Source organism: Rutidosis leptorrhynchoides, chromosome 3 (genome assembly GCF_046630445.1).
Source record: "Rutidosis leptorrhynchoides isolate AG116_Rl617_1_P2 chromosome 3, CSIRO_AGI_Rlap_v1, whole genome shotgun sequence".
Taxonomy (NCBI): Eukaryota; Viridiplantae; Streptophyta; class Magnoliopsida; order Asterales; family Asteraceae; genus Rutidosis; species Rutidosis leptorrhynchoides.
This window is the reverse complement of record NC_092335.1, coordinates 514371036-514398579: the sequence shown is the minus strand read 5'-3', so window position 1 is coordinate 514398579 and position 27544 is coordinate 514371036. Positions and strand designations below refer to the sequence as shown.

At 34.0% G+C, this 27544-nt stretch overlaps 1 protein-coding gene across 1 annotated transcript; it reads left to right on the top strand.

The window, feature by feature from the left end:
• The first annotated feature begins 23741 nt into the window (after positions 1-23741).
• Positions 23742-27400, top strand: LOC139898297 (xyloglucan endotransglucosylase/hydrolase protein 24-like). Its single transcript, XM_071881027.1, has 3 exons — positions 23742-24059; positions 24841-25034; positions 26930-27400. The coding sequence occupies exons 1-3, from the start codon at positions 23763-23765 to the stop codon at positions 27270-27272; spliced, it is 834 nt and encodes a 277-aa protein (XP_071737128.1). The 5' UTR covers positions 23742-23762; the 3' UTR covers positions 27273-27400.
• The last annotated feature ends 144 nt before the right edge of the window (positions 27401-27544 follow it).

Here is a 27544-nt window from a genome sequence, read left to right as displayed (position 1 = left end):
TCATAATATATAACTATCTTATTCGAAGTTTTGAACATGTAATCACTAGAACATAGTTTAGTTAATTCTAAACTTGTTCGCAAAAAAAGTTAATCCTTCTAACGTAACTTTTAAAATAAACTAAACACATGCTCTATATCTATATGATATGCTAACTTAATGATTTAAAACCTGGAAACACGAAGAACACCGTAAAACCGGACATACGCCGTCGTAGTAAAACCGGGGGCTGTTTTGGGTTAGTTAATTAAAAACTATGAGAAACTTTTATTTAAAAGTTGTTCTTCTGGGAAAATGATTTTTCTTATTAATATGAAACTATATCCGAAAATCATGGTTAAACTCAAAGTGGAAGTATGTTTTTTAAAATGGTCATCAAGACGTCGTTCTTTCGACTTAAATGACTACCTCTTACAAAAATGACTTGTAACTTATATTTCTGACTAAAAAATTATACTTTTTATGTTTAGTTTCATAAATTTCAGTTCAATATGAAACCATAGCGATTTGATTCACTCAAAACGGATTTAAAACGAAGAAGTTATGGGTAAAATAAAATTGGATGTTTTTACTTGTTGTAGCTACGTGAAATTTGTAACAAATCTATACTAATCATAACTTAACTAACTTATATAGTATTATACATCTTGGGATACGTTATACACGTATACAATGTTTTGACATATCATATCGACGCACTCCATATATATTATTTGGAACAACCATAGACACTCTATATGCAGTAATGCTTATATACACTGGGTCGTGGATTGATTCGAGATAATATATATTGATTTATTTTCTATACTACTAACTGTGGACAATTAATTGTGGACTACAACATTGGACTGTAAATTTAACAAACTTAAATCGTTAAAACATAATAAAATATGGTATGAATATATTTCGATCATACTTTGATATATATGTATATATCTATTATAGGTTCGTGAATCGACCAGTGGCCAAGTCTTACTTCCGGCAAAGTAAAAACCTGTGAAAGTGAGTTATAGTCCCATTTTTACTATCTAATATTTTTGGGATGAGAATACATGCAGTTTTGAAAATGATTTACAAAATAGACACAAGTATTTGAAACTACATTCTATGTTGAATCATTATACTGGATATCGCCCTTGTTGAACTTGGTAGCCTAAGAATTGGTGTTTATTATAATTGCCACCAATTGACGCAAATCCTAAAGATAGATCTATGGGCTTTGACACGCCCCAGTCAGAGAATATGACCTACTTCAGTACTTCGATGTTTATATATGGGGATATTCTAGATGCATTTTGTTAATGTCGGTTACCAGGTGTTCAACCATATGAATGATTTTTATGCAGATTGCATGTTATTGAAAGATGAAATCTTGTGGTCTATTATTACGATTTGATAAATATATAGGTTAAACCTATAACTCACCAACAATTTTGTTGACGTTTAAAGCATGTTTATTCTCAGGTGATTGTTAAGAACTTCCGCTGTTGCATACTAAATTGAGGACAAGATTTGGAGTCCATGCTCGTATAATATTGTTTAAAAATTGCATTCGAAGAGTTATATTGTTGTGTAATATTATTGTAAACCATTATGTAATGGTCATGAGAAAACGCTATATTTTTTATTATCATTATTTGATAATCTTCGTAATATTTTAAACCTTTATCGATAAAATAAAGGTTATAGTTTGTTTTAAAAATCGAATGCAGTCTTTGAAAAACGTCTCATATAGAGGTCAAAACCTCGCAACGAAATCAATTAATATGAAATGTTTATAATCAATATGAACGGGACATTTTATCATGGGTCCATTCCCAAAGTCTAATGGGAAAGAATATGTCCTCGTAGCAGTAGATTACGTCTCCAGATGGGTTGAAGCCCAAGCATTTCCTACTAATGATGCCAAAGTTGTCACCAACTTCCTGAAGAGACTCTTCTGCAGATTTGGAGCTCCCCGTGCTATAATAAGCGATAGAGGCACACACTTTTGTAACACCCAGTTTATGAAAGTAATGCAATAATACGGAGTTACCCACAAAATGTACACTGCCTATCATCCGCAGACTAACGGACAAGCAGAGGTCATGAACAGAGCACTCAAAAGAATCTTAGAACGAACTGTCGGCCATCAGAGAAATAAATGGGCCGAGAAACTAGATGATGCTCTGTGGGCATTCCGGACTGCTTACAAGAATCCTCTAGGAACTACACCCTACCGCATGATCTATGGAAAAGCCTGTCACCTTCCGCTGGAACTTGAATATAAAGCTCTCTGGGCACTGAAGACCTGCAACCTCGATCCCTCAGTTACCGCAAAACATCAGAAAATGCAAATGAACGAACTCGCCGAATTAAGAGACCAAGCATACGAAACATCATACATCTACAAGAAACGAACGAAACTTACGTATGACGCAAAATTAAACCCTACAAAGTTCGCCCCTGGGGATAAAGTTTTGCTCTTCAATTCTCGGTTCAAGAAGTTCATTGCAAAATTTAGATCAAGATGGAGTGGCCCATACAAAGTTGTACATGCTTTTCCACACGGAGCCGTGGAATTGGAAGGACCTACTGGTAACTTCAAAGTAAACAGCCACCGGTTGAAAGCTTATCTAGAAGACCACGATAAGGAGGAGCACCTCTTCTCCTTTGATCCATTCTGAAGATCTGACAAGGAAAAGTCGAGCTGTAACGACTTGATAAACAAAGCGCTCTTGGGAGGCACCCTTTGCTTATCCTTTTTATTACTTATTATTTTCATTTCAATTATTTTTAGTCTTAAGATATTATCTCTGTGTACTAACAACTAAGCGCCGTACTTATGCTTAGTACTTACAAGATTGTTGAATGTGTTCAGGTAAAAATGCCATGTTCAGGAGCTTCAGTTTACATCCCAGTTCGCAGGTGAAGGACTCCTAGAGTTTACTCATTCGAAAGCAGTGCTGATCAGAACAGGCCATCAACAGGGCAATTAGTCCCAAGGCGACTGATATGGGAGAGCGTTGAGGAGGATATTAGCACAACACCGCCAGCTCCTCCCGTTCGACGATCTAGAAATTTAGCCAGGAGACCAGCCGAGCACACACAGTTTCCAGAGATGCATGAACCACAGACAGTGATACACTATGGAGCCACTTTAAGTGACCCTGATGTTGCATGGGCACTATTCAGAGATCAGCAGAGGCTCTACCGAGCTCTTAGAGCATACCTCCAGCGCGAGGGGATGCCGCGCAGTACTCTGGGCCCGTCTTCATTTAGACTAGCACGCCGTGTTCAGCCGACACGATAAGCTACGCCCAGGCGTTCCACACTGGCCTCAGTTCACTCAGTTGCCTCAGGTGCCATGCCTGCACATGCTTCTCCTATTCCCATCACGCCGCCTGCTCCAGTCACTGAGCCAGTTCCAGTCACTGAGCTACCTGAGGGTTGTCACCTTGTCACTATTCCCATATCAGTTGAGCCACCAACTGCCCAGGCATTTGAGATCACCGGGAGCATACCTGACAAGGAGCCTTTCCCGAGCCTATCCCACCTAGAGTTTCCGTCAGACCTATGTCTGGATTCACTACTAGGCCCTGAGTTGGATATAGGGCAACCTCTCGAGTACTTGCCAAGAATAGAGGATGATGATGAGATCTTCAGATACTTCGCAGAGCCGACTCAGCACATTGACTAGGATAGTATCCCATAGACTACTTTATTCTACTTTATTCTACTTTATTTTACTTTAGTTTATCTTTGAAGCATTGTACTAAAAAGTTATATATATAGTGGAAATGCTGCCTTTCTCTTTTTTGCTCTTCATGCAGAAATATTATCAAAAGAGACCAGTCCCTTGGAGATTGACCGTAGGAAGGCCTAGCACTAGGAAAGTAACACGACCATAGGGAAGTAATCCTTCCTCAAACCTATTTCAATTATAACGCACTAAAATTTCTAAGTGTGGGGTAACCCCCACAACTAACTTAGAATTTTAGAAGTCAATGTCCTTAATTTATAAAGTACTAAAATATTCTTTCTAGGGAACATTAGGGACAATGTTCTTCTAAGTGTGAGGTAATGGGTAGAAGTTTTAAAGGTCAAATTTTCAAAGGTTAAGTAACCAAAACGCCAAGTTTTGAAAGAAAAAAAAAATTCTTTTGTCCAAAAGTAATTAAGCAATGGATATTGGGTAATTTTGAAAAATTCTTACCTTCTTTTTGCCCAAAAGATCTAATAAAATTGCTAGAAATTGGTTTTCGGAACATTTATTAGAACGGAACGATTAAGCTGAAACTTATGTTTTGTGTCAAAAGATTTCTTTTAAGAAAATATGTAAAAGGCTACGCATGATCAAGCACGACCCCTACTCCCCAAATGGTAAGGAATCTTGGACCCAAAGTATCTGTATGACCCATCAAATCTACAGTACTTTGTTATTTCATTTGATGAGCGTGTCGGTGTACGGTTCAAGTTAGAACTTGGTTCAGACATACGTTTCAAGACCAATGGTTAGTGAGCGCCATACGTGGTGCAGGTGCGATACTCCTTCCAAAATCATTCTGAATAGAGAAGATAAAAAGCCATCCGTTTCCGTTTCCACTCCACGCAATTTAAACCGACCAACTTGCATAAAGAGTTGATGAATCAGAAATATTCATCCCAAATTCACTCCCAAAATACACCATTTACCATTCACTCCCCTTTCCATTCATCAAAAGATTCAGAGATTAATAAAGAGATAGATCGATTAAATTCGCTTCAAAAGCACTTGTTGAAAGATTCCGAACCCCTAATTGTTTTTGATAGGTCAAAGACCTATTTTCAGTGGATTATCACTTCCTCTCTGGGCACCAGGAACAAAAGACAAAAGTTATGAAGAAAGGGTATGCCGAAATTTATTTTTTTTTGAAAGAGCAAAGTCTTTATGAATAAGGAAAAGAGAAACCCGAGAAGATGCCCTGAAGAAGAAAGCTGGAAGAGCAAAAGAAAATTCTAGACAAAGTCTTAGCAAAATCCGCCAATTCCGAAGAAAACTTTTACAAAATTCTAGGCCATTCTCTATCCTAAATGGATACTCTGAAGAATCAAAATCTATCAATTCTCTCAAAAGTCAAAAGATCTGGATAACTTTCACCCATCCATGAAATTTCCAAACCCTATAACCCGTCTTCCCCTTGAAAGAATGCCTAGGAAGAAGATCAGTGTCGTCCTTACTTAACCGGTGGAGATATCGATGCTTTACCAAGCCTATGATAAGAACTGATATACGACTGGCTTCTGAGCAACAATACAGTTAGAATAGGACACCCTAAACACTTAAGTGATACGAGTGATCCGCTAGTGTGGAGCCTGGTCATGTATACTCTACATCTGAGAGTTGGAAAGTACGCCTTTTTTACTATGGACGCAATTGAAATCTAGCGACCAAACCATCGAAGCTCGAAACTTTTTCTAATACTTTCGAAAGATGTGCCGATTTCTGATGAAGGCTTAATAAAAAGATCTACGGGTGGGGCAAGGGAGAATCGATTAGAAAGATCCTTATATTCCCGCTTTTTGCTTGAGGAAAAGCAAAGCTAAGTGTGGGGTATTTGATATTGGGCAAAAAGTCACGTTTTTACCCCAATATTGAGCCCTAAAAACCATAAAGTTTCAAACTTTATCGCAAAAGTAATCGCTTTGTCGGTTGATTTTGTAGATTAAGTAATTACAAAGGCGATGCAAGAAGAATCAAGTAAAACGGAGCTAAAACGAAGAATCTAGAGCGAAAATGGTGAAAGACAAGAAAACAAGTTACGATCTAGGAAATCAGGCTGACCTGGCAAGCCAAATGGCCTGCCAAACGGCTTGTCAGGCTCAGAAACGACCTGCCATACGGCTTCAGCAAACGGGCCAAGCAAACGGCCTGCCTCAGCAAGCGGGCTGGCCAAACGGCCTGCCAAACGGGTTGCCAAACGGCCAGTCAGCCGTTTGCATGCAAATTTCAAGTCTATTTAAAGTGCTTTCTCCATCCATTTTAACACACACTCAATTTTGTAATTCATTTCAAATTGTCAAGCTTTTAGTTAGTTTTTAGTAGTAGTTAGCTTAGCTTTTATTTTCCGGAGGATATCCTGGCGAGTCCCTGCGATCTCGGGCAGATTTCTTCGGCCTTTTCAGGTTTTTATCCGAAATGGTTTTCTTTTGTATTAAACATGTGTTCTTACTTTTTATATTTAATAAAGCATTCCGATATTGTCATGATAGCTTAATTAATCTGTATGTTGCCATGATAAAAGTTTGAGTTTGCGTAATTATGTTAATTTAGTACGATTACTGTTATAATACTGAACTAGGAAGTCTGATAGATTTGTATGCTAGCATCTTAAGGATTGACCAACCTAGGTTGTGATCAGGACTTGTCCACCTATATGAAATTAGTTACTTCATAGGATTAAGACCCCTGGTTATACTGTATCTGAAGATTCTATGAACTCGGTATGGCCGGAGTTCTCGAGAGGCATCTAATGCACTTTTAGGACACGGAACTTAGGAATTGAGACAAGAATGACCTAGTATGCCTATTGACTGTTCCGAAGAGACCTCTTAGGAGCTGTTAAGATCTAGTTAGTGCCTTCACTATGTGACCCAAGCCTATTGTATGTTCTTGTTTGATTGTTGCCTTAGGTCTTAGTCATATCAACTGTTTAGGTATTCATTGAAATGTCCCGTTCATATTGATTATAAACGTTCCATATTAATTGATTTCGTTGCGAGGTTTTGACCTCTATATGAGACTTTTTTCAAAGACTGCATTCGATTTTAGAACAAACCATAACCTTTAAAATATTACGACGATTATCAAATAATGATAATCTAAAATATAGCGTTTTTCACACGACCATTACATAATGGTTTACAATAATATTACACATCAACATAAGTCTTCGAATGCAGTTTTTAAACAATATTATACAAGCATGGACTCCAAATCTTGTCCTTAATTTAGTATGCAACAGCGGAAGCTCTTAATAATCACCTGAGGATAAACATGCTTAAAACGTCAACAAAATTGTTGGTGAGTTATAGGTTTAACCTACATATTATCAAATCATAATAATAGACCACAAGATTTCATTTTTATAACACATCTCATATCAGGCATTTCGCAAACTGCATAGAGATAAAAATCATTCATATGTTGAACACCTGGTAACCGACCTTAACAAGATGCATATAGAATATCCCCATCATTTTGGGACTCTCATCGGATATGATAAATCGAAGTACTAAAGCATCTGTAACTCGGATGAGGCTTGTTGGACCAAATAGATCTATCTTTAGGATTCGCGTCAATTAGGGGCCATTTCCCTAATTCTTAGGCTACCAAGCTAAAAAGGGGCATATTCGGTTCGATAATCCAACATAGAAATTATTTTCGATTACTTGTGTCTATTTTGTAAAACTTTATAAAACTGCATGTATTCTCATCCCAAAAATAATAATAGATTTTAAAAGTGGGACTATAACTCACATTCACAGATTTTTACTTCGTCAGGAAGTAAGACTTGGCCACTGGTCAATTCACGAACCTATAACAAATATGTACATATATATATCAAAGTATGTTCAAAATATATTTACAACATTTTTAATATGTTTTAATGTTTTAAGTTTATTAAGTCAGCTGTCCTCGTTAGTAACCTACAACTAGTTGTCTATAGTTAGATGTACAGAAATAAATCAATATATATTATCTTGGATCAATCCACAACCCAGTGTATACACGTCTCAGGCTAGATCACAACTCAAAGTATATATATTTTTGGAATCAACCTCAACCCTGTATAGCTAACTCCAACATTACTGCATATAGAGTGTCTATGGTTGTTCCAAATAATATATATACATGGGTTGATATGATATGTCAAAACATTTGCATACGTGTCTATGGTATCCCAAGATTACATAATATATTAGAATACATGTAATACAATATAAGTTAGCTAGGATATGATTAATATAGATTTGTTACCAATTTTCACGTAGCTACAACAAGAAAAATTATCCAATCTTGTTTTACCCATAACTTCTTCGTTTTAAATCCGTTTTGAGTGTTTCAAGTTGCTATGGTTTCATATTGAACTTAAGTTTATGAATCTAAACAGAAAAAGTATAAGTTTATAGTCGAAAATACAGGTTACAAGTTGTTTTTGTAAAGGTAGTCATTTCAGTCGAAAGAACGACGTCTTGATGACCATTTTGAAAAACATACTTCTACTTTGAGTTTAACCATGATTTTTGGATATAGTTTCATGTCCATAAGAAAAATCATTTTCCCAGAAGAATAACTTTTAAATCAAAGTTTATCATAGTTTTTAATTAACTAACCCAAAACAGCCCGCGGTGTTACTACGACGGCGTATATCCGGTTTTACGGTGTTTTTCGTGTTTCCCGGTTTTAAATCATTAAGTTAGCATATCATATAGATATAGAACATGTGTTTAGTTGATTTTAAAAGTCAAGTTAGAAGGATTAACTTTTGTTTGCGAACAAGTTTAGAATTAACTAAACTATGTTCTAGTGATTTCAAGTTTAAACCTTCAAATAAGGTAGTTTTATATATATGAATCGAATGATGTTATGAACATCATTACTACCTCAAGTTTAGTAGGTAAACCTACTGGAAGTGACAAGAAATGATCAAGCTTCAAAGAATCTTGGATGGCTTGAAAGTTCTTGAAGCAGAATCATGACACGAAAACAAGTTCAAGTAAGATTATCACTCGAATTAAGATAGTTATAGTTATAGGAATTGAATTAAAGTTTGTATATGAGTATTACCTTGATTTAGAATGATATATTACTGTAAACAACAAGGATTTCTTGAGGTTGGATGATCACTTTACAAGATTGGAAGTGAGCTAGTAAACTTGGAAGTATTCTTGATTTTATGAAACTAGAACTTGTAGAATTTATGAAGAACACTTAGAACTTGAAGATAGAACTTGAGAGAGATCACTTAGATGAAGAAAATTGAAGAATGAAAGTGTTTGTAGGTGTTTTTGGTCATTGGTATATGGATTAGATATAAAGGATGTGTAATTTTGTTTACATGTAAATAAGTCATGAATGATTACTAATATTTTTGTAATTTTATGAGATATTTCATGCTAGTTTCCAAATGATGGTTCCCACATGTGTTAGGTGACTCACATGGGCTGCTAAGAGCTGATCATTGGAGTGTATATACCAATATTAAATACATCTAAAAGCTTTGTATTGTACGAGTACGAATACGGGTTCATACGAGTAGAATTGTTGATGAAACTGAACGAGGATGTAATTGTAATAATTTTTGTTAAGTAGAAGTATTTTTATAAGTGTCTTGAAGTCTTTCAAAAGTGTATGAATACATATTAAAACACTACATGTATATACATTTTAACTGAGTCGTTAAGTCATCGTTAGTCGTTACATGTAAATGGTGTTTTGAAACCTTTAGGTTAACGATCTTGTTAAATGTTGTTAACCCATTGTTTATTATATCTAAAGAGATGTTAAATTATTACATTATCATGATATTATGATATATTAATATATCTTAGTATGATATATATACAGTTAAATGTTGTTACAACGATAATCGTTACATATATGCCTCGTTTGGAAATTCTTAAGTTAGTAGTCTTGTTTTACATATGTAGTTCATTGTTAACACACTTAATGATATACTTAATTATCATTTTATCATGTTAAACATAGTGTATCAATATCTTAATATGATTCATATGTATTTAGTAAGACGTTGTTATAACGATAATCGTTATATATATCGTTTCGAGTTTCTTAATTCAATAAACTCATTTTTATGTATATCACTCATTGTTAATATACTTAGTGAGATACTTACTTATCATAATCTCATGTTAACCATATATATATCCATATATATATATCATCATGTAGTTTTTACAAATTTTTAACGTTCGTGAATCGCCGGTCAACTTGGGTGGTCAGTTGTCTATATGAAGCACATTTCAAGTAATCAAGTCTTAACAAGTTTGATTGCTTAACAAGTTGGAAAAATTTAATCATATAAATATACCAATTTCATTTAATATATATAAACATGGAAAATTTCGGGTCACTACAGTACCTACCCGTTAAATAAATTTCGTCCCGAAATTTTAAGCTGTTGAAGGTGTTGACGAATGTTCTGGAAATAGGTTTGAGTATTTCAGCTTCATTTGATCTTCATGCTCCCAGGTGAACTCGGGTACCCTACGAGCATTCCATCGAACCTTGACGATCGGTATCTTATTTTGCTTGAGCCTTTTAACCTCACGATCCATTATCTCGACGGGTTCTTCAATGAATTGTAGTTTTTCATTGATTTTAATTTCGTCTAAAGGAATAGTGAGATCTTCTTTGGCTAAGCACTTCTTCAGATTCGAGACGTGAAAGGTATTATGTACATTGGCGAGTTGTTGAGGTAATTCAAGTCGGTAGGCTACTGGTCCGACACGATCTAAAATCTTGAATGGTCCAATGTATCTTGGATTTCGTTTCCCTCGTTTACCAAATCGAACAACGCCTTTCCAAGGCAAAACCTTAAGCATGACCATCTCCCCAATTTCAAATTTTATATCTTTCCTTTTAAGGTCCGCGTAGCTCTTTTGTCGACTCTGAGCAGTTTTCAACCGTTGTTGAATTTGGATGATTTTCTCTGTAGTTTCTTGGATTATCTCCGAACCCGTAATCTGTCTATCCCCCAATTCATTCCAACAAATTGGAGATCTGCACTTTCTTCCATAAAGTGCTTCGAACGGTGCCATTTCGATACTCGAGTGGTAACTGTTGTTGTAGGAAAATTCTGCTAATGGTAGATGTTGATCCCAACCGTTTCCAAAATCAATAACACATGCTCGTAGCATGACTTCAAGAGTCTGTATATTCCTTTCGCTCTGTCTATCGGTTTGTGGATGATAGGCAGTACTCATGTCTAGACGAGTTCCCAATGCTTGTTGTAATGTCTGCCAAAACCTTGAAACAAATCTTCCATCTCTATCAGAGATAATAGAGATTGGTATTCCATGTCTAGAGACAACTTCCTTCAAGTATAATCTTGCCAACTTCTCCATTTTATCATCTTCTCTCATTGGCAGAAAGTGTGCTGACTTGGTGAGACGATCGACTATTACCCAAATAGTATCATAACCACTTGCAGTCCTTGGCAATTTAGTAATGAAATCCATGGTAATGTTTTCCCATTTCCATTCTGGGATTTCGGGTTGTTGAAGTAGACCTGATGGTTTCTGATGTTCAGCTTTGACCTTAGAACACGTCAAATATTCTCCTACGTATCTAGCAATATCGGCTTTCATACCCGGCCACCAAAAGTGTTTCTTGAGATCTTTGTACATCTTCCCCGCTCCGGGATGTATTGAATATCTGGTTTTATGTGCTTCCTTAAGTACCTTTTCTCTCACATCTCCAAACTTTGGTACCCAAATTCTTTCAGCCCTATACCGGGTTCCGTCTTCCCGAATATTAAGATGTTTCTCCGATCCTTTGGATATTTCATTCTTCAACTTTCCTTCTTTTACAACTCCCTGTTGCGCCTCCTTTATTTGAGTAGTAAGGTTAGTACGAATAATTATATTCATAGCTTTTACCCGCATTGGTTCTCTGTTCTTTTTACTCAAAGCATCGGCTACCACATTTGCCTTCCCTGGGTGGTAACGAATCTTGAAATCGTAATCATTCAATAACTGAATCCACCTACGCTGCCTCATGTTCAGTTGTTTCTGATTAAATATATGTTGGAGACTTTTGTGGTCGGTGTATATGATACTTTTGACCCCATATAAGTAGTGCCTCCAAGTCTTTAATGCAAAAACAACAGCGCCCAATTCCAAATCGTGAGTCGTATAATTTTGCTCGTGAATCTTCAATTGTCTGGACGCATAAGCAATTACCTTCGTTCGTTTCATTAATACATAACCGAGGTCTTGCTTTGAGGCATCACAATATATCACAAAATCATCATTCCCTCCAGGCAATGACAATATAGGTGCCGTAGTTAACTTTTTCTTCAACAATTGAAACGCTTTCTCCTGCTCATCCTTCCATTCAAATTTCTTCCCTTTATGCGTTAATGCAGTCAAGGGTTTTGCTATTTTGGAAAAATCTTGGATGAACCTTCTGTAGTAACCAACCAGTCCTAAAAATTGGCGTATATGCTTCGGGGTTTTCGGGGTTTCCCACTTTTCAACGGTTTCAATCTTTGCCGGATCCACTTGAATACCTTCTTTGTTCACTATGTGACCTAGGAATTGAACTTCTTCCAACCAAAATGCACACTTTGAAAACTTAGCGTACAGTTTTTCTTTCCTCAACAACTCTAGCACTTTTCTCAAATGTTCTTCGTGCTCTTGATCATTCTTTGAGTAAATAAGTATGTCATCGATAAAAACAATGACAAACATGTTAAGGTATGGTCCACACACTCAGTTCATGAGGTCCATGAACACAGCTGGTGCGTTAGTCAGCCCAAACGGCATAACCATAAACTCGTAATGACCGTAACGCGTCCTGAAAGCAGTCTTTGGAATATCATCCTCCTTCATCCGCATTTGATGATACCCATAACGTAAATCAATCTTCGAATAAACTGACGAGCCTTGTAGTTGATCAAATAAGTCGTCGATTCTTGGTAGTGGATAACGATTCTTGATGGTAAGTTTGTTCAACTCTCGGTAGTCGATACACAACCTGAATGTACCATCCTTCTTTTTGACAAACAAAACAGGAGCTCCCCATGGTGATGTACTTGGTCGTATGAAACCATGCTCTAAAAGTTCTTTTAGTTGGCTTTGGAGTTCTTTCATTTCACTGGGTGAGAGTCTGTATAGAGTACGAGCTATTGGTGCAGCTCCTGGTACGAGATCTATTTGAAATTCAACAGATCGATGTGGAGGTAGTCCCTGTAATTCTTTCGGAAATACATCGGGAAATTCTTTTGCGACGGGAACATCATTGATGTTCTTTTCTTCGGGTTTGACTTCTTCGATGTGTGCTAGAATGGCATAGCAACCTTTTCTTATTAGTTTTTGCGCCTTCAAATTACTTATAAGATTTAGCTTCGCGTTGCTCTTTTCTCCGTACACCATTATAGGTTTTCCTTTTTCTCGTACAATGCGAATTCCATTTTTGTAACATACGATTTCCGCTCTCTCTTTTTTCAACCAGTCCATGCCGATTATCACATCAAAACTCCCTAACTCTACTGGTATCAAATCGATCTTAAACATTTCGCTAACCAGTTTAATTTCTCGATTCCGACATATTTTATCTGCCGAAATTAATTTACCGTTTGCTAATTAGAGTAAAATTTTATTATTCATAGGCGTTAATGGACCACTTAATTTAGCACAAAAATCTCTACTTATATAACTTCTATCCGCACCCGAATCAAATAAAACATAAGCAGGTTTTTCATCGATAAGAAACGTACCCGTAACAAGCTCCGGGTCTTCCTGCGCTTCTTCCGCATTAATGTTAAAAACTCTCCCACGGCTTTGCCCATTATTATTTCCCTGGTTTGGACACGCAGTTTTGTAGTGGCTCTTCTTCCCGCATCCAAAACAAATAATGTGGGCATTACTTGTTCCTTTACTCGATGGTCCATAAATTTCACACTTCGTTGTATCATGACCCTTTCTATTACATTTAGTACATGTTGCTGGACAAAAAGTAGTTGGATGGTACTCTTCACACCTCAGACACGGAATTTTCTGATTTTGATTACCAGTGTTGTTATTGAGATTGTTGTTGGGATTTTTGTTGTTGTGGTTGGTATTATTATTGGGATGATTGTTGTAGTTGTTGTTGTTGTTGGAATAGTTTTTGTTGCGTTTGTTGTTGCGAAAAATGGTGCGATTGTGGTTGTGATTGTGGTGTTGATTGTTGAAATTGTGACTCTTGTCACTGGGTTCTTCCCACTTTCTCTTGACTTGTTTCATTTTGGCCTCCTCGACCACCTGCTCTTTAATCCTTCCCTCGATCTGGTTTATAAGTTTGTGAGCCATTCGGCTTGCCTTTTGCATTGAAGTGGGCGTGCTTGAACTCACATCCTCCTGAATTCTCTCTGGTAACCCCTTTTCAAACGCATCAATCTGCTCTTCTTCATCTTCGAACACTCTTGGGCACAATAAACACAACTCGGTGAATCTTCGTTCGTATGGGGTGATATCAAATCCCTTCGTTCGTAATTCTCTAAGCTCTGTCTTGAGCTTATTGACTTCGTTTCTGGGACGGTACTGCTCGTTCATAAAGTGTTTGAATGCTGACCACGGTAGTGCGTAAGCAGCATCATGTCCCACTTGTTCGAGATAGGTATTCCACCATGTTAACGCAGTACCTGTGAAGGTATGTGTGGCTTACTTTACCTTATCTTCCTCGGCACATTTGCTTATAGCAAACACAGATTCGACCTTTTCGATCCATCGTTTCAGTCTGACTGGTCCTTCAGTTCCATCGAATTCCAGAGGTTTACAGGCAGTGAAAGCGTTGTAGGAGCATCCTACACGGTTTCCTGTGGAGTTAACTCCACTGCTAGACCCTGAGTTATTGTTGTTTTGCATTGTAGCCTGTACTGCGGCTATATTTGCTGCAAGGAAAGCACGGAAGTCTTCCTCACTCATGTTCAAGTTCTGACGAGTAGTCGGTGCCATTTCCTTCAAAAATAGCCAAAAGAATTAAGTTAATCATATAGAATATTAAGAGTAGTCAATAGTATTCCGTAGCATAATATGAACTCATTTATAAAAGCTTTTTCTTCTTATTAGCGTTTTATAAGTTTTAATTCGGGTAATACCTACCCGTTAAGTTCATACTTAGTAGCTAACATACAATTCAACTACTACAATTCTATTTGAAAAACTGATTATAATAATATTTCACATTCAAACTTTTATACAATATTTTGCAAACTTACAATACCACTATTTTACATATAGCATGAAATATAGCACATAAAAACTCTGATACAAAACAGTTGAGAAAACAATTCTAGTTAATACGTAAGTCGTTCAACAAAGGCAATAAAGACACGTAATTCATACGTCCAGAAACAAGTCATACATTCTGGTTTTACTAAGACTACTTCCCATCCTTGGTCTTGTGGAACATAACCGTTGTGACCGTTGACAAGACAGCATGTTGTAATGTCGTCAAAAGGACGAGGGTTTCGTAATGTCCAACAGCCCCGTAATAATCTAAAAACCTTGTTTCTCACCCCAACTACTGAATCCGTCACTTGTGGGAAGGTTTATTTAAAAGTTGCAATCCGATGTTCTTTTTCTCACTTTGGTAAGAAGCGAACATCACTAACCCGTAAGCATAACATGCTTCTTTATGTTGCATGTTAGAAGCTCTTTCTAATTCACGAAATCCTATGTTGGGATATGTTGAGTCAAAATAGGTTCTTAACCCGTAGCGTAAAATTGCATTTGGGTTCCCCGCATTTAACGCTTTAAAGAAAACACAGCGTAACTTACGGTCTCCCCAATGTGATATACCCCACCTATCAAAGGAAAGTCTTTTATAAACTAAGGCATTTCTGGAAAGTCTTTCAAATGTTTGACAAGTTAATTTCGCCATAACTAATTGTGCTGATGAATTCTGACTGACTCTAGACAAGATTTCATCAATCATATCCTCTGGTAGGTCTTCTAAAATATTCGGTTGTCTACCCTTAACGTCCATTTTGTGTTTTTATACTGTAAAAATAGACGAGGGTTAGATTCATAAAAGATAATTAACAAACAATACAAGCAATTTTTACATAGAACATAAAAGTACAAGCACACAACAATACATATAATACACAACATGATTACAACCCTCTAATCTGAATCACTGGTTTCTTCTTCTTCGGACTTGGTTCGTTTTCCTAATTTTCTAAGAATATATGGTGTTCCTCTAATACGAGCCGTCGTTTTCCACAATGGTTTAGAAAAACCTGGTGGTTTAGAGGTTCCCAGGTCATTGTTACATTTTAGGAAATACGGATGTTGCCGATACATATAAAGTTCATCGGGGTTGGAATCGGATTTCTCTATTTTTATACCTTTTCCCTTATTATTTTCTTTTACTTTATTAAATTGGGTCGAGGTAATTTCTATAACATTATCGGAATCCTCATCGGGATCCGATTCATCGAAAAATTGATAATCTTCCCAATATTTTGCTTCCTCGGCGGAAACACCATTGACCATTATTAACTTTGGTCCGTTGGTTGAGGATTTTCTTTTATTTAATCGATTTACTATAGGTATCAATATTTATTCCTCCAGAACCTCTTCTTCTTCTGGTTCCTCCTTTTCCGGTTCCTCCTCTTCCGGTTCCTCTTCTTCCGGTTCCTCGTCGGGAATTTGTGAATCTTCCCAAAATATATTCGACTCTTCATTATTATTAGGTGAATCGATGGGATTTGTACAAGTGGTAGACATCTATCACACAATATCAAACACATTATGAGATTAATATATCACATAATATTTACATGTTAATAATATATAGTTTTCAACAAAAGTGTTAAGCAATCGTTTTTAAAGAAAACACGGTCGAAGTCCAGACTCACTAATGTATCCTAACAAACTCGATAAGACACACTAATGCAAATTTCTGGTTCTCTAAGACCAACGCTCGGATACCAACTGAAATGTCCCGTTCATATTGATTATAAACGTTCCATATTAATTGATTTCGTTGCGAGGTTTTAACCTCTATATGAGACTTTTTTCAAAGACTGCATTCGATTTTAGAACAAACCATAACCTTTAAAATATTACGACGATTATCAAATAATGATAATCTAAAATATAGCATTTTTCACACGACCATTACATAATGGTTTACAATAATATTACACATCAACATAAGTCTTCGAATGCAGTTTTTAAACAATATTATACAAGCATGGACTCCAAATCTTGTCCTTAATTTAGTATGCAACAGCGGAAGCTCTTAATAATCACCTGAGGATAAACATGCTTAAAACGTCAACAAAATTGTTGGTGAGTTATAGGTTTAACCTACATATTATCAAATCATAATAATAGACCACAAGATTTCATTTTTATAACACATCTCATATCAGGCATTTCGCAAACTACATAGAGATAAAAATCATTCATATGTTGAACACCTGGTAACCGACCTTAACAAGATGCATATAGAATATCCCCATCATTTTGGGACTCTCATCGGATATGATAAATCGAAGTACTAAAGCATCTGTAACTCGGATGAGGCTTGTTGGACCAAATAGATCTATCTTTAGGATTCGCGTCAATTAGGGGCCATTTCCCTAATTCTTAGGCTACCAAGCTAAAAAGGGGCATATTCGGTTCGATAATCCAATATAGAAATTATTTTCGATTACTTGTGTCTATTTTGTAAAACTTTATAAAACTGCATGTATTCTCATCCCAAAAATAATAATAGATTTTAAAAGTGGGACTATAACTCACTTTCACAGATTTTTACTTCGTCAGGAAGTAAGACTTGGCCACTGGTCAATTCACGAACCTATAACAAATATGTACATATATATATCAAAGTATGTTCAAAATATATTTACAACATTTTTAATATGTTTTAATGTTTTAAGTTTATTAAGTCAGCTGTCCTCGTTAGTAACCTACAACTAGTTGTCTATAGTTAGATGTACAGAAATAAATCAATATATATTATCTTGGATCAATCCACAACCCAGTGTATACACGTCTCAGGCTAGATCACAACTCAAAGTATATATATTTTTGGAATCAACCTCAACCCTGTATAGCTAACTCCAACATTACTGCATATAGAGTGTCTATGGTTGTTCCAAATAATATATATACATGGGTCGATATGATATGTCAAAACATTTGCATACGTGTCTATGGTATCCCAAGATTACATAATATATTAGAATACATGTAATACAATATAAGTTAGCTAGGATATGATTAATATAGATTTGTTACCAATTTTCACGTAGCTACAACAAGAAAAATTATCCAATCTTGTTTTACCCATAACTTCTTCGTTTTAAATCCGTTTTGAGTGTTTCAAGTTGCTATGGTTTCATATTGAACTTAAGTTTATGAATCTAAACATAAAAGGTATAAGTTTATAGTCAAAAATACAGGTTACAAGTCATTTTTGTAAAGGTAGTCATTTTAGTCGAAAGAACGACGTCTAGATGACCATTTTGAAAAACATACTTCTACTTTGAGTTTAACCATGATTTTTGGATATAGTTTCATGTTCATAAGAAAAATCATTTTCCCAGAAGAACAACTTTTAAATCAAAGTTTATCATAGTTTTTAATTAACTAACCCAAAACAGCCCGCAGTGTTACTACGACGGCGTATATCCGGTTTTACGGTGTTTTTCGTGTTTCCCGGTTTTAAATCATTAAGTTAGCATATCATATAGATATAGAACATGTGTTTAGTTGATTTTAAAAGTCAAGTTAGAAGGATTAACTTTTGTTTGCGAACAAGGTTATAATTAACTAAACTATGTTCTAGTGATTTCAAGTTTAAACCTTCAAATAAGGTAGTTTTATATATATGAATCGAATGATGTTATGAACATCATTACTACCTCAAGTTTAGTAGGTAAACCTACTGTAAGTAACAAGAAATGATCTAGCTTCAAAGGATCTTATATGGCTTGAAAGTTCTTGAAGCAGAATCATGACACGAAAATAAGTTCAAGTAAGATTATCACTCGAATTAAGATAGTTATAGTTATAGGAATTGAATCAAAGTTTGTATATGAGTATTACCTTGATTTAGAATGATATCTTACTGTAAACAATAAGGATTTCTTGAGGTTGGATGATCACTTTACAAGATTGGAAGTGAGCTAGTAAACTTGGAAGTATTCTTGATTTTATGAAACTAGAACTTGTAGAATTTATGAAGAACACTTAGAACTTGAAGATAGAACTTGAGAGAGATCACTTAGATGAAGAAAATTGAAGAATGAAAGTGTTTGTAGGTGTTTTTGGTCATTGGTATATGGATTAGATATAAAGGATGTGTAATTTTGTTTACATGTAAATAAGTCATGAATGATTACTAATATTTTTGTAATTTTATGAGATATTTCATGCTAGTTTCCAAATGATGGTTCCCACATGTGTTAGGTGACTCACATGGGCTGCTAAGAGCTGATCATTGGAGTGTATATACCAATATTAAATACATCTAAAAGCTTTGTATTGTACGAGTACGAATACGGGTTCATACGAGTAGAATTGTTGATGAAACTGAACGAGGATGTAATTGTAATAATTTTTGTTAAGTAGAAGTATTTTTATAAGTGTCTTGAAGTCTTTCAAAAGTGTATGAATACATATTAAAACACTACATGTATATACATTTTAACTGAGTCGTTAAGTCATCGTTAGTCGTTACATGTAAATGGTGTTTTGAAACCTTTAGGTTAACAATCTTGTTAAATATTGTTAACCCATTATTTATTATATCTAAAGAGATGTTAAATTATTACATTATCATGATATTATGATATATTAATATATCTTAGTATGATATATATACAGTTAAATGTTGTTACAACGATAATCGTTACATATATGCCTCGTTTCGAAATTCTTAAGTTAGTAGTCTTGTTAACACACTTAATGATATACTTAATTATGTTAAACATAGTGTATAAATATCTTAATATGATTCATATGTATTTAGTAAGACGTTGTTATAACGATAATCGTTATATATATCGTTTCGAGTTTCTTAATTCAATAAACTCATTTTTATGTATATCACTCATTGTTAATATACTTAGTGAGATACTTACTTATCATAATCTCATGTTAACCATATATATATCCATATATATATCATCATGTAGTTTTTACAAATTTTTAACGTTCGTGAATCGCCGGTCAACTTGGGTGGTCAGTTGTCTATATGAAGCACATTTCAAATAATCAAGTCTTAACAAGTTTGATTGCTTAACATGTTGAAAAAATTTAATCATGTAAATATACCAATTTCATTTAATATATATAAACATGAAAAAGTTCGGGTCACTACATTCATTAGGTTTCTATCTGCTTTACTATCATTATATTAAATGTGATGCTGTATAATGCTTGAATTGTTATGATCTCATTAGTATGATGGAATGGTTGTTTGTTTTCATTCAATGTTTTGCCAACTTAAACCGACGGACTCCTTCCGTTTGTGATCAGTGTTCAATCAACACGGCACGTTGTTATTCAGTTACCTAAACTGATAACGAGGGTTAGGATTAGAGCTTAACTCACTAATAAACCTAGTGCTTTACTAAGGATAACCTCCGAGGTATTGTTACCTTTCAATTATACGACCAAGTGACATACTTCTCACTGCTCAAAGAGAACTCCGAGAGTTCAGAGACAAGTAGGTCTGTGTAATTGGCTCATCCAACCAGATCTACATCATTCCAAACATAGTTTTAATATAAGCATAATTACCTTTCCCTAACCTAATACTGACATCTTGGTCAACATTTTCCTGATCTGCATACTCCGGATATCCTTCCACTTTATTTACTTTTCTGCATTTAGGACCTTTAGCTAAAATCAACTACTATCTTTTATCCAGGCAATTTAACTAAAAGAAAATTATCCACTTGATCTTCAATTCGTTAATCAGCAAAAAAATACGACACTTGGTTAACTTACACCTTCTACACCTTAGAAAGTAAAAGTAAATTTAGGCCCCGCAAAATATAAATAAACAAAACCACTGCGTGCTACCTTGATCAACCGAATTAGACGTCCTGCGACCTAACGACACCGCATGAATAAAATCGTTCGTTTCGGCCATATCAGTGTTCTTGGGTAAGATTGAGTCATGAGGACTTAATAGTAACTAACCTAGGGTTTCAAAATGTTAATTTGTGACTATGAGTCTTAAATGGATAGTTAATCACTAGCACACTTTGTTGTTTTTGTAAATGGGTGTATTTGGGTGGTGGATGACCCAAGTGGGGTGTGTTAAGCTCGAAATGTGTCAAAAGAGTTTTGAATGACCTAGTGGTGTATAGTTGGGTGATTTAATGCCATGATCACTAGTTTTAGTGATTGTTGGTAGGTTTGGGCCTATGGTTGGTATTAGGGAAACAAAGGGTGAACATTACCCTAAGTGGTCTATTTGGGCGGATTAAGAGTCCCATTTAGATAAGTGTTGATTTTGCGTTAATATCATTACCCTAGGTGATTTCGTTGACGGTTGAAGAGCTTGTGGGCTTACCTTCGTTTTGGATACAAGGTGAGTCGAATAATTATATGCGTATGTATATAATGTATTTATTTGTATGCTATGGTATGAACCAAAGAGCTGGTAGTGCCATAGTATGTGCGATTGGGCTATGATGTGAACCAAAGAGCCGGTAGCGGCATAGTACGTGCGTTGTAGTGTGAACCAAAGAGCCGGTAGCACTACGGCACGAGTGGTTAGAGTGTGAACCAAAGAGCCGGTGGCACATTAGCGCGAGTATGACTCGGGTTGTGATGTGAACCAAAGAGCCGGTAGCGTCATAACCGATGCGTATGGTGTGAACCAAAGAGCCGGTAGCACCATGACGCGAGTATGGTTAACCATGGTTGTATATTGTATTGTAGCATTCTGTATTATGTCGATTATATGCTATTGATTATGCTAGTTACGGTTTGGGGATTATTAGCTTCGTACTTGAGATGGTATGCTAATTATATTGCTAGCATGCATGCGGTATGTGTGTAAGTGTTTGCAAGTAGGTATATTATATATGTATGTGTATAATTATTGCATTCACTAAGCGTTTTGCTTACCCTCTCGTTGTTTACCTTTTTATAAGCTCCGGCGTGGACAAGGGTAAGGGCGTTCGTTTGGATTAGTGATCCCGCTTCGTTATGTTAGGAGAAGCTTTTGGACATATAGCTTTTGAACATATAGCTTTTGGAGTTTGACCGAGATTTGGGTAGTTTAACCCCCAAACACCATGCTCACAGTGTCGTTTGGAATTTAAACTAATGTGGTCGAAACTCGTGTTTTGTATGAAACTCGTAATTCGGGTCGATGTGGGCCCCGTTTCGTAAAACTCTTTTTATTATTGAATCGTGTGAGTTTTACATATTATAACATGATGTGAAAAGCGTTTCGTCTAAATATGTCGGGAAGTGGGAGATCTTTATTTGAAAATTGGCAAAACCGGACAGAAGCTGAGACAGCTTGTGCGCGCCGCGCACAAGGGGTGTTGCGCGCCGCGCACCCCTTTGTAAAAAAAAAAAAAAAAAAAATTTTGTTTACTGTTTACGGTTGGATATTGGGCTGGGTTGTTACAAATATTCATCCTATATGTATTATAATAAAATTTGTGTATATACATAGTTTAAAAAAAAAATTATTGTATAGTAAGATATGAGTTAACCTACAAGTAATCCGTATTCTAATACAATACAGTCCTATTATTAGTTAGAAGTAACTATTTATCTCTTTTGTGTGTTAGACTATGTATAAAAATGAAAAGCTAGGTGTTTGATTTGAAATCATCAAATCAATCGATGCTTTAGTCTAGATCTTTAGCAGTCGATCATTTATTTGTAATAAGTGAAATGTTTTGTTCTTTACTTGTAAAATGTATTGAAAGTTTTGGGGTTGATTTGTAAAATGTGAAAAATTATGTGTTAATTTATAAAAAGTGAAACTATAGTGTTAATTTGTAAATAGTAGTATTATTTATAAATTTTACTTTTTAACAACGATTGATTTGTAATAAGTGAAAAATTCATCCCTTTTGTGTTTTGAATTATAAATGAAAAGTATAAAAGTGAAATATTATGTGGTAGATTTGTAATAAGTGAAAAGTTTTATGGTTGATTTGTAAAAAATGAAAAGTTTTGTGATTTATTTGTTGATTTTTAAAGTTACGAAAGTTTAGTAGTTGATTTGTAAAAGTAAAAAAAAAAATTGTGTTAATTTAAGTTATATGATTTATTACTTGATTTGTAGTAAGTGAAAAGTTTTGTTGTTGATTTGTAGAAAGTATTGATAGTATTGGGGTTGATTTGTAAAAAGTGAAAAAAAAATTGTTTTAATTTGAGTTATGTGGTTGATTTGTAAAGTGAAAAGTTTTGTTGTTGATTTGTAGAAAGTATTGAAAGTGTTGGTATTGATTTGTAAAAAATGAAAAATATTGTATTAATTTAAGTTATGTGGTTGATTTGTAGTAAGTGAAAAGTTTTGTTATTGATTTGTAGAACGTATTGAAAGTGTTGGTGTGGATTTGTAAAATATAAAAAATTATGTTTTAATTTATAAAAAGTGAAAGTATAGTGTTAATTTATAAATACTTAAAAGTATATTAATTATTAATTAATTATAAATTTTAATTTAAAAGGTAGTAATTATTATGTACAATATGTTAATCGAATTAACGACCACTCTGTAAACTACATTAGAAAAATCCAGTAAAAATATAATCAACAACTAACCAAGAACTTGAGTTATTCTGCCAATGCACATTATTATATTTGGAACCGACAAGTATATCCTATCCTATACATACATAAGTCACAAATTATCTAGTTTCGATACCAAAAATCAGATAATATTTTAATGCATATTAAGTATTTCCTTACACGTGTATATATTCATCCATATAAATACGTACATGCACATTTGATATTACCAAGCTTAAAATATTATTCTACTCGATTATATTATCAAAAGTTACAAGATGGCAATTTTTTATTCATCATTTTACTCACGAATTGGAACCACAAGTTTACTTCTTATATTCACATTTCAACTCTTTATGCTTATTTATCACGTTGGAGCCGTAAACCTTAACCAGAATTTCGACATAACTTGGGGTGGTGGCCGAGGTAAGATCACAGGCGATGTTCTTACGTTGTCTTTAGATAAAATATCCGGGTCGGGTTTTCAATCGAAAAATGAGTATCTATTTGGAAGAATCGACATGCAACTAAAGCTTGTGCCTGGGAATTCTGCTGGAACTGTCACCGCTTATTATGTATGTTTCACTTTAATTTCTATATAGTTATAATTGTTCATCAATTCAGTTTTTATTTTTCTTGTTTTATTTAGTTCGGTTTGTTTGCTTTTAGAAACTTTTGGATTCTGAAAATTTGATGGTAAAATCGAAAACTAAAACTGAAATCGAATTCAATTTCAAAATCAAAATTTGATTTGGTTTCGGTTAAAACCGAAATACTCAAATCATAATTCAACAAAAAAAACAATCATAATAAATTGTATTTAGATTTGACTTTATTTTAAAATCAGGTATTGTATATGTGTGTTAATATTTGGTATATTATACATTAGGATTTGTTAAGTATGGCCATACTTAAAGAAATTAAAACATGCTTAAACTTTTTGTACATTTAAGTGGTGAGGAGTTAGTTACTACGGAGTAAAAGTTAATGGGAAGTTATTATTAGAGTACAACTAGAAATGGTGTCTAAAACTCTTAAGGATAGCCTTTAGGTTACAGTTAAAAAAAAAAAATCATAGGGAGTATTAGTTAAATATGGTTTTTGATTATACCAATGTAAACTAAAAAACCGAACCGAAATTGAATTGAAGTTCAAATTGATTTTATTTTGGATTTTATTTGGTCTGGTTTGTCCCAGAAAAGTGTAATCTTCGTTTAGTTAAAAATGTCATTTGCACGTATATTTTTAGAAAATTTGTATTGGTCCAATCTTCTTTGAGGTTTTATTAGTATATCATTTTCTTGTTACTAATGTAGTTTGGTATTAAAAGGTGTTTTAACTTGTATTTTGGAACAGTTGTCATCACAGGGACCGACTCATGACGAAATAGACTTCGAGTTCTTAGGTAATTCTACTGGCGAACCGTACACACTTCACACCAATATCTACACCCAAGGCAAAGGTGAAAGAGAACAACAATTTCGAATGTGGTTTGATCCGACTTCTAATTTCCATAATTATTCCATACTTTGGACTCCCCAAACCATTGTGTACGTTTCTTACCTTTTATAATTAAAAACGTATCTTTATATTTGCATTTATAAAAAATTAGTTAATGGATGAAACATTTTTGTCATAAAAAGTTACAATGTAAATGGTTTAAACCGAATAGTAAGTGAGGTATATTGTTCAGTAGGACGGATAATAAAGGAAATTTATCCTTATTCATTCATCTTATTTCGTCTCTTTTTTGTTTTTTTGTTTTTTCTTTTGAAAGGCAACAATATTATAAAAATTCAAAGACACAAAATTAGCAAGAAGCTAGTCAATACACGAGACCACGCGCAAGCACATAAACAACCAAAAACTCGATCAAATCAAATTAACACGATAACAATCTAAGAAGCCCTTAACCCCTAACCAAGCTACGAAAGAACCAAACGAATACCATACACGAAATTTCAAACCTAATAACCAAACACGAAAAAGCTCAAACATAAACAATCTCGAAACATTAAAACACTACAACGAATCAATGAAATCTACGTTTCCGAATCTTATTTCCTCTCTTTAAAATAGAAACTTTGCTTTATTAACAATATATTTTTACTTTCTTTCGTCTTTGGTTCATATATTAAATAATCTCTACGTTTCAAAATTATTGTCTCACTTGACTTTTTAAGTCTTTTTTGTACAATTTTGATTTTAAATATTTCTATTTGTGCTATATAATGTCTGATATCAATGAAAAAACGTTTTAAAACCGAATTCATTTATAAAATTTCATCAAATATTGTATAACACAAGTAAATTATTTAAAGTTAAAACTTAATAAAAAATGACGTTAGAAAAGTCAAACGAAACAGTTATTATAAATTATAAGACGAATAGAGAATAAAATTGTGGAACAAAGCTTATCGAATTCATTATAAAATTTCATCAAATATTATATAATACAAATAAAATTATTTAAAGTTTAAATTAAATAAAAAAATAAAAAAGGACTTTAAAAAGTAGAAACAGTTATTATAAGATGGATGGAGAATAAAATTTTGGAACAAAACTTTGCGATGAATTATATGTATATTAGTGTAATCTTGTAAATTTTACAAATCTGATGAAAGTTATATCAATGAAAATACATTTCAAAATCGAATTCATTTATAAAATTTCATCAAATATTATATAAAATAAATAAAATTATTTAAAGTTAAAATTAAATAAAAAACACTTTCAAAAGTTAAACGGGATAGTTGTTATAAGACGATGGAGAATAAAAGTATGGAACAACGCTTTGCGATCAATTATATTGGATATTATTGTAATATATTTATATTTACATACTTGATTAAAGTTATATCAATAAAAAAAACATTTTAAAACCGAATTCATTTATAAAATTTCATCAAATATAATATAACACAAATAAAATTATTTAAAGTTAAAATTAAATATAAAAACTTTGAAAAGTCAAACGGAACAGTTATTATAAGATGGATGGAGAATAAAATTGTGGAACAAAGCTTTGCGATGAACTATACGGATAATATATTATTGTAAAATATTTATATTTATGTTTGTTACATAAAACGATCAATTATATGGATATTATTATAATATATTTATATTTACATACTTGATAAAAGATATATCAGAATTTATTTATTAAATTTCATCAAATATTATATAACACAAATAACACAAATAAAATTATTTAAAGTTAAAATTAAATTAAAAACCTTTGAAAAGTCAAACTGTCACAGTTATTATAAGACGGATGGAGAATAAACTTGTGGAACAAAACTTTGCGGATAATATATTATTGTAAAATATTTATATTTACGCTTGTTACATAAAATCGACCAACTTATCCGGTATACATTATTATGAGTCAATAAGTTGAAATTGTAATCTTTACTAACATTTCTACAATTTTTTGTACCAGGTTTCTTGTAGATGAAACACCGGTAAGGGAATTCAAGAACATGGAATCAATCGGTGTACCATTTCCAAAACACCAACGTATGAGGCTATATTCAAGTTTGTGGAACGCAGACCAGTGGGCAACACAAGGTGGTTTAGTCAAGACCGATTGGACCCAAGCCCCATTCACGGCTTCATATCGCAATTTTAACGTTAAAGGTGGCTTCTTATCGCAATTGGATTCAACTCGCAACCAGAAACTAAATTGGGTTCGAAAGAATCATATGATCTACAATTACTGCACCGATACCAAACGATTTCCTCATGGATTCCCACCTGAATGTGCAATTACGGGTTCTGGCTAGAGTGTTAATTTGCTCTGTTTCTATGTGTGGATATAAGTTTTATTAAGTTGCATAAAATAGTGATATGGTATAGAATATGTACAAATAGTAGTGTAGTGATACGACTTTTGGTAAATTTTTATAAATAATACAAGCAATAATATTTATAATAATCAAGTTTGCAATTTTATCATCACGATTTGTTTTATATCTAATAAGTGTTGGAAGATCTTGAATTATAAACAAAAGTTTATAGCAGTGTTTCTAATGAATAGATCTAGAATTCACTAAAT

Excerpts from the sequence above, each read along its gene's own strand:
- LOC139898297 (XM_071881027.1), top strand. The coding sequence starts at position 23,763 with ATGGCAATTTTTTATTCATCATTTTACTCACGAATTGGAACCACAAGT. Across the intron at positions 24,060-24,840 it reads GAACTGTCACCGCTTATTAT|TTGTCATCACAGGGACCGAC; the intron begins GTATGTTTCACT and ends ATTTTGGAACAG. Across the intron at positions 25,035-26,929 it reads TGGACTCCCCAAACCATTGT|GTTTCTTGTAGATGAAACAC; the intron begins GTACGTTTCTTA and ends TTTTTGTACCAG.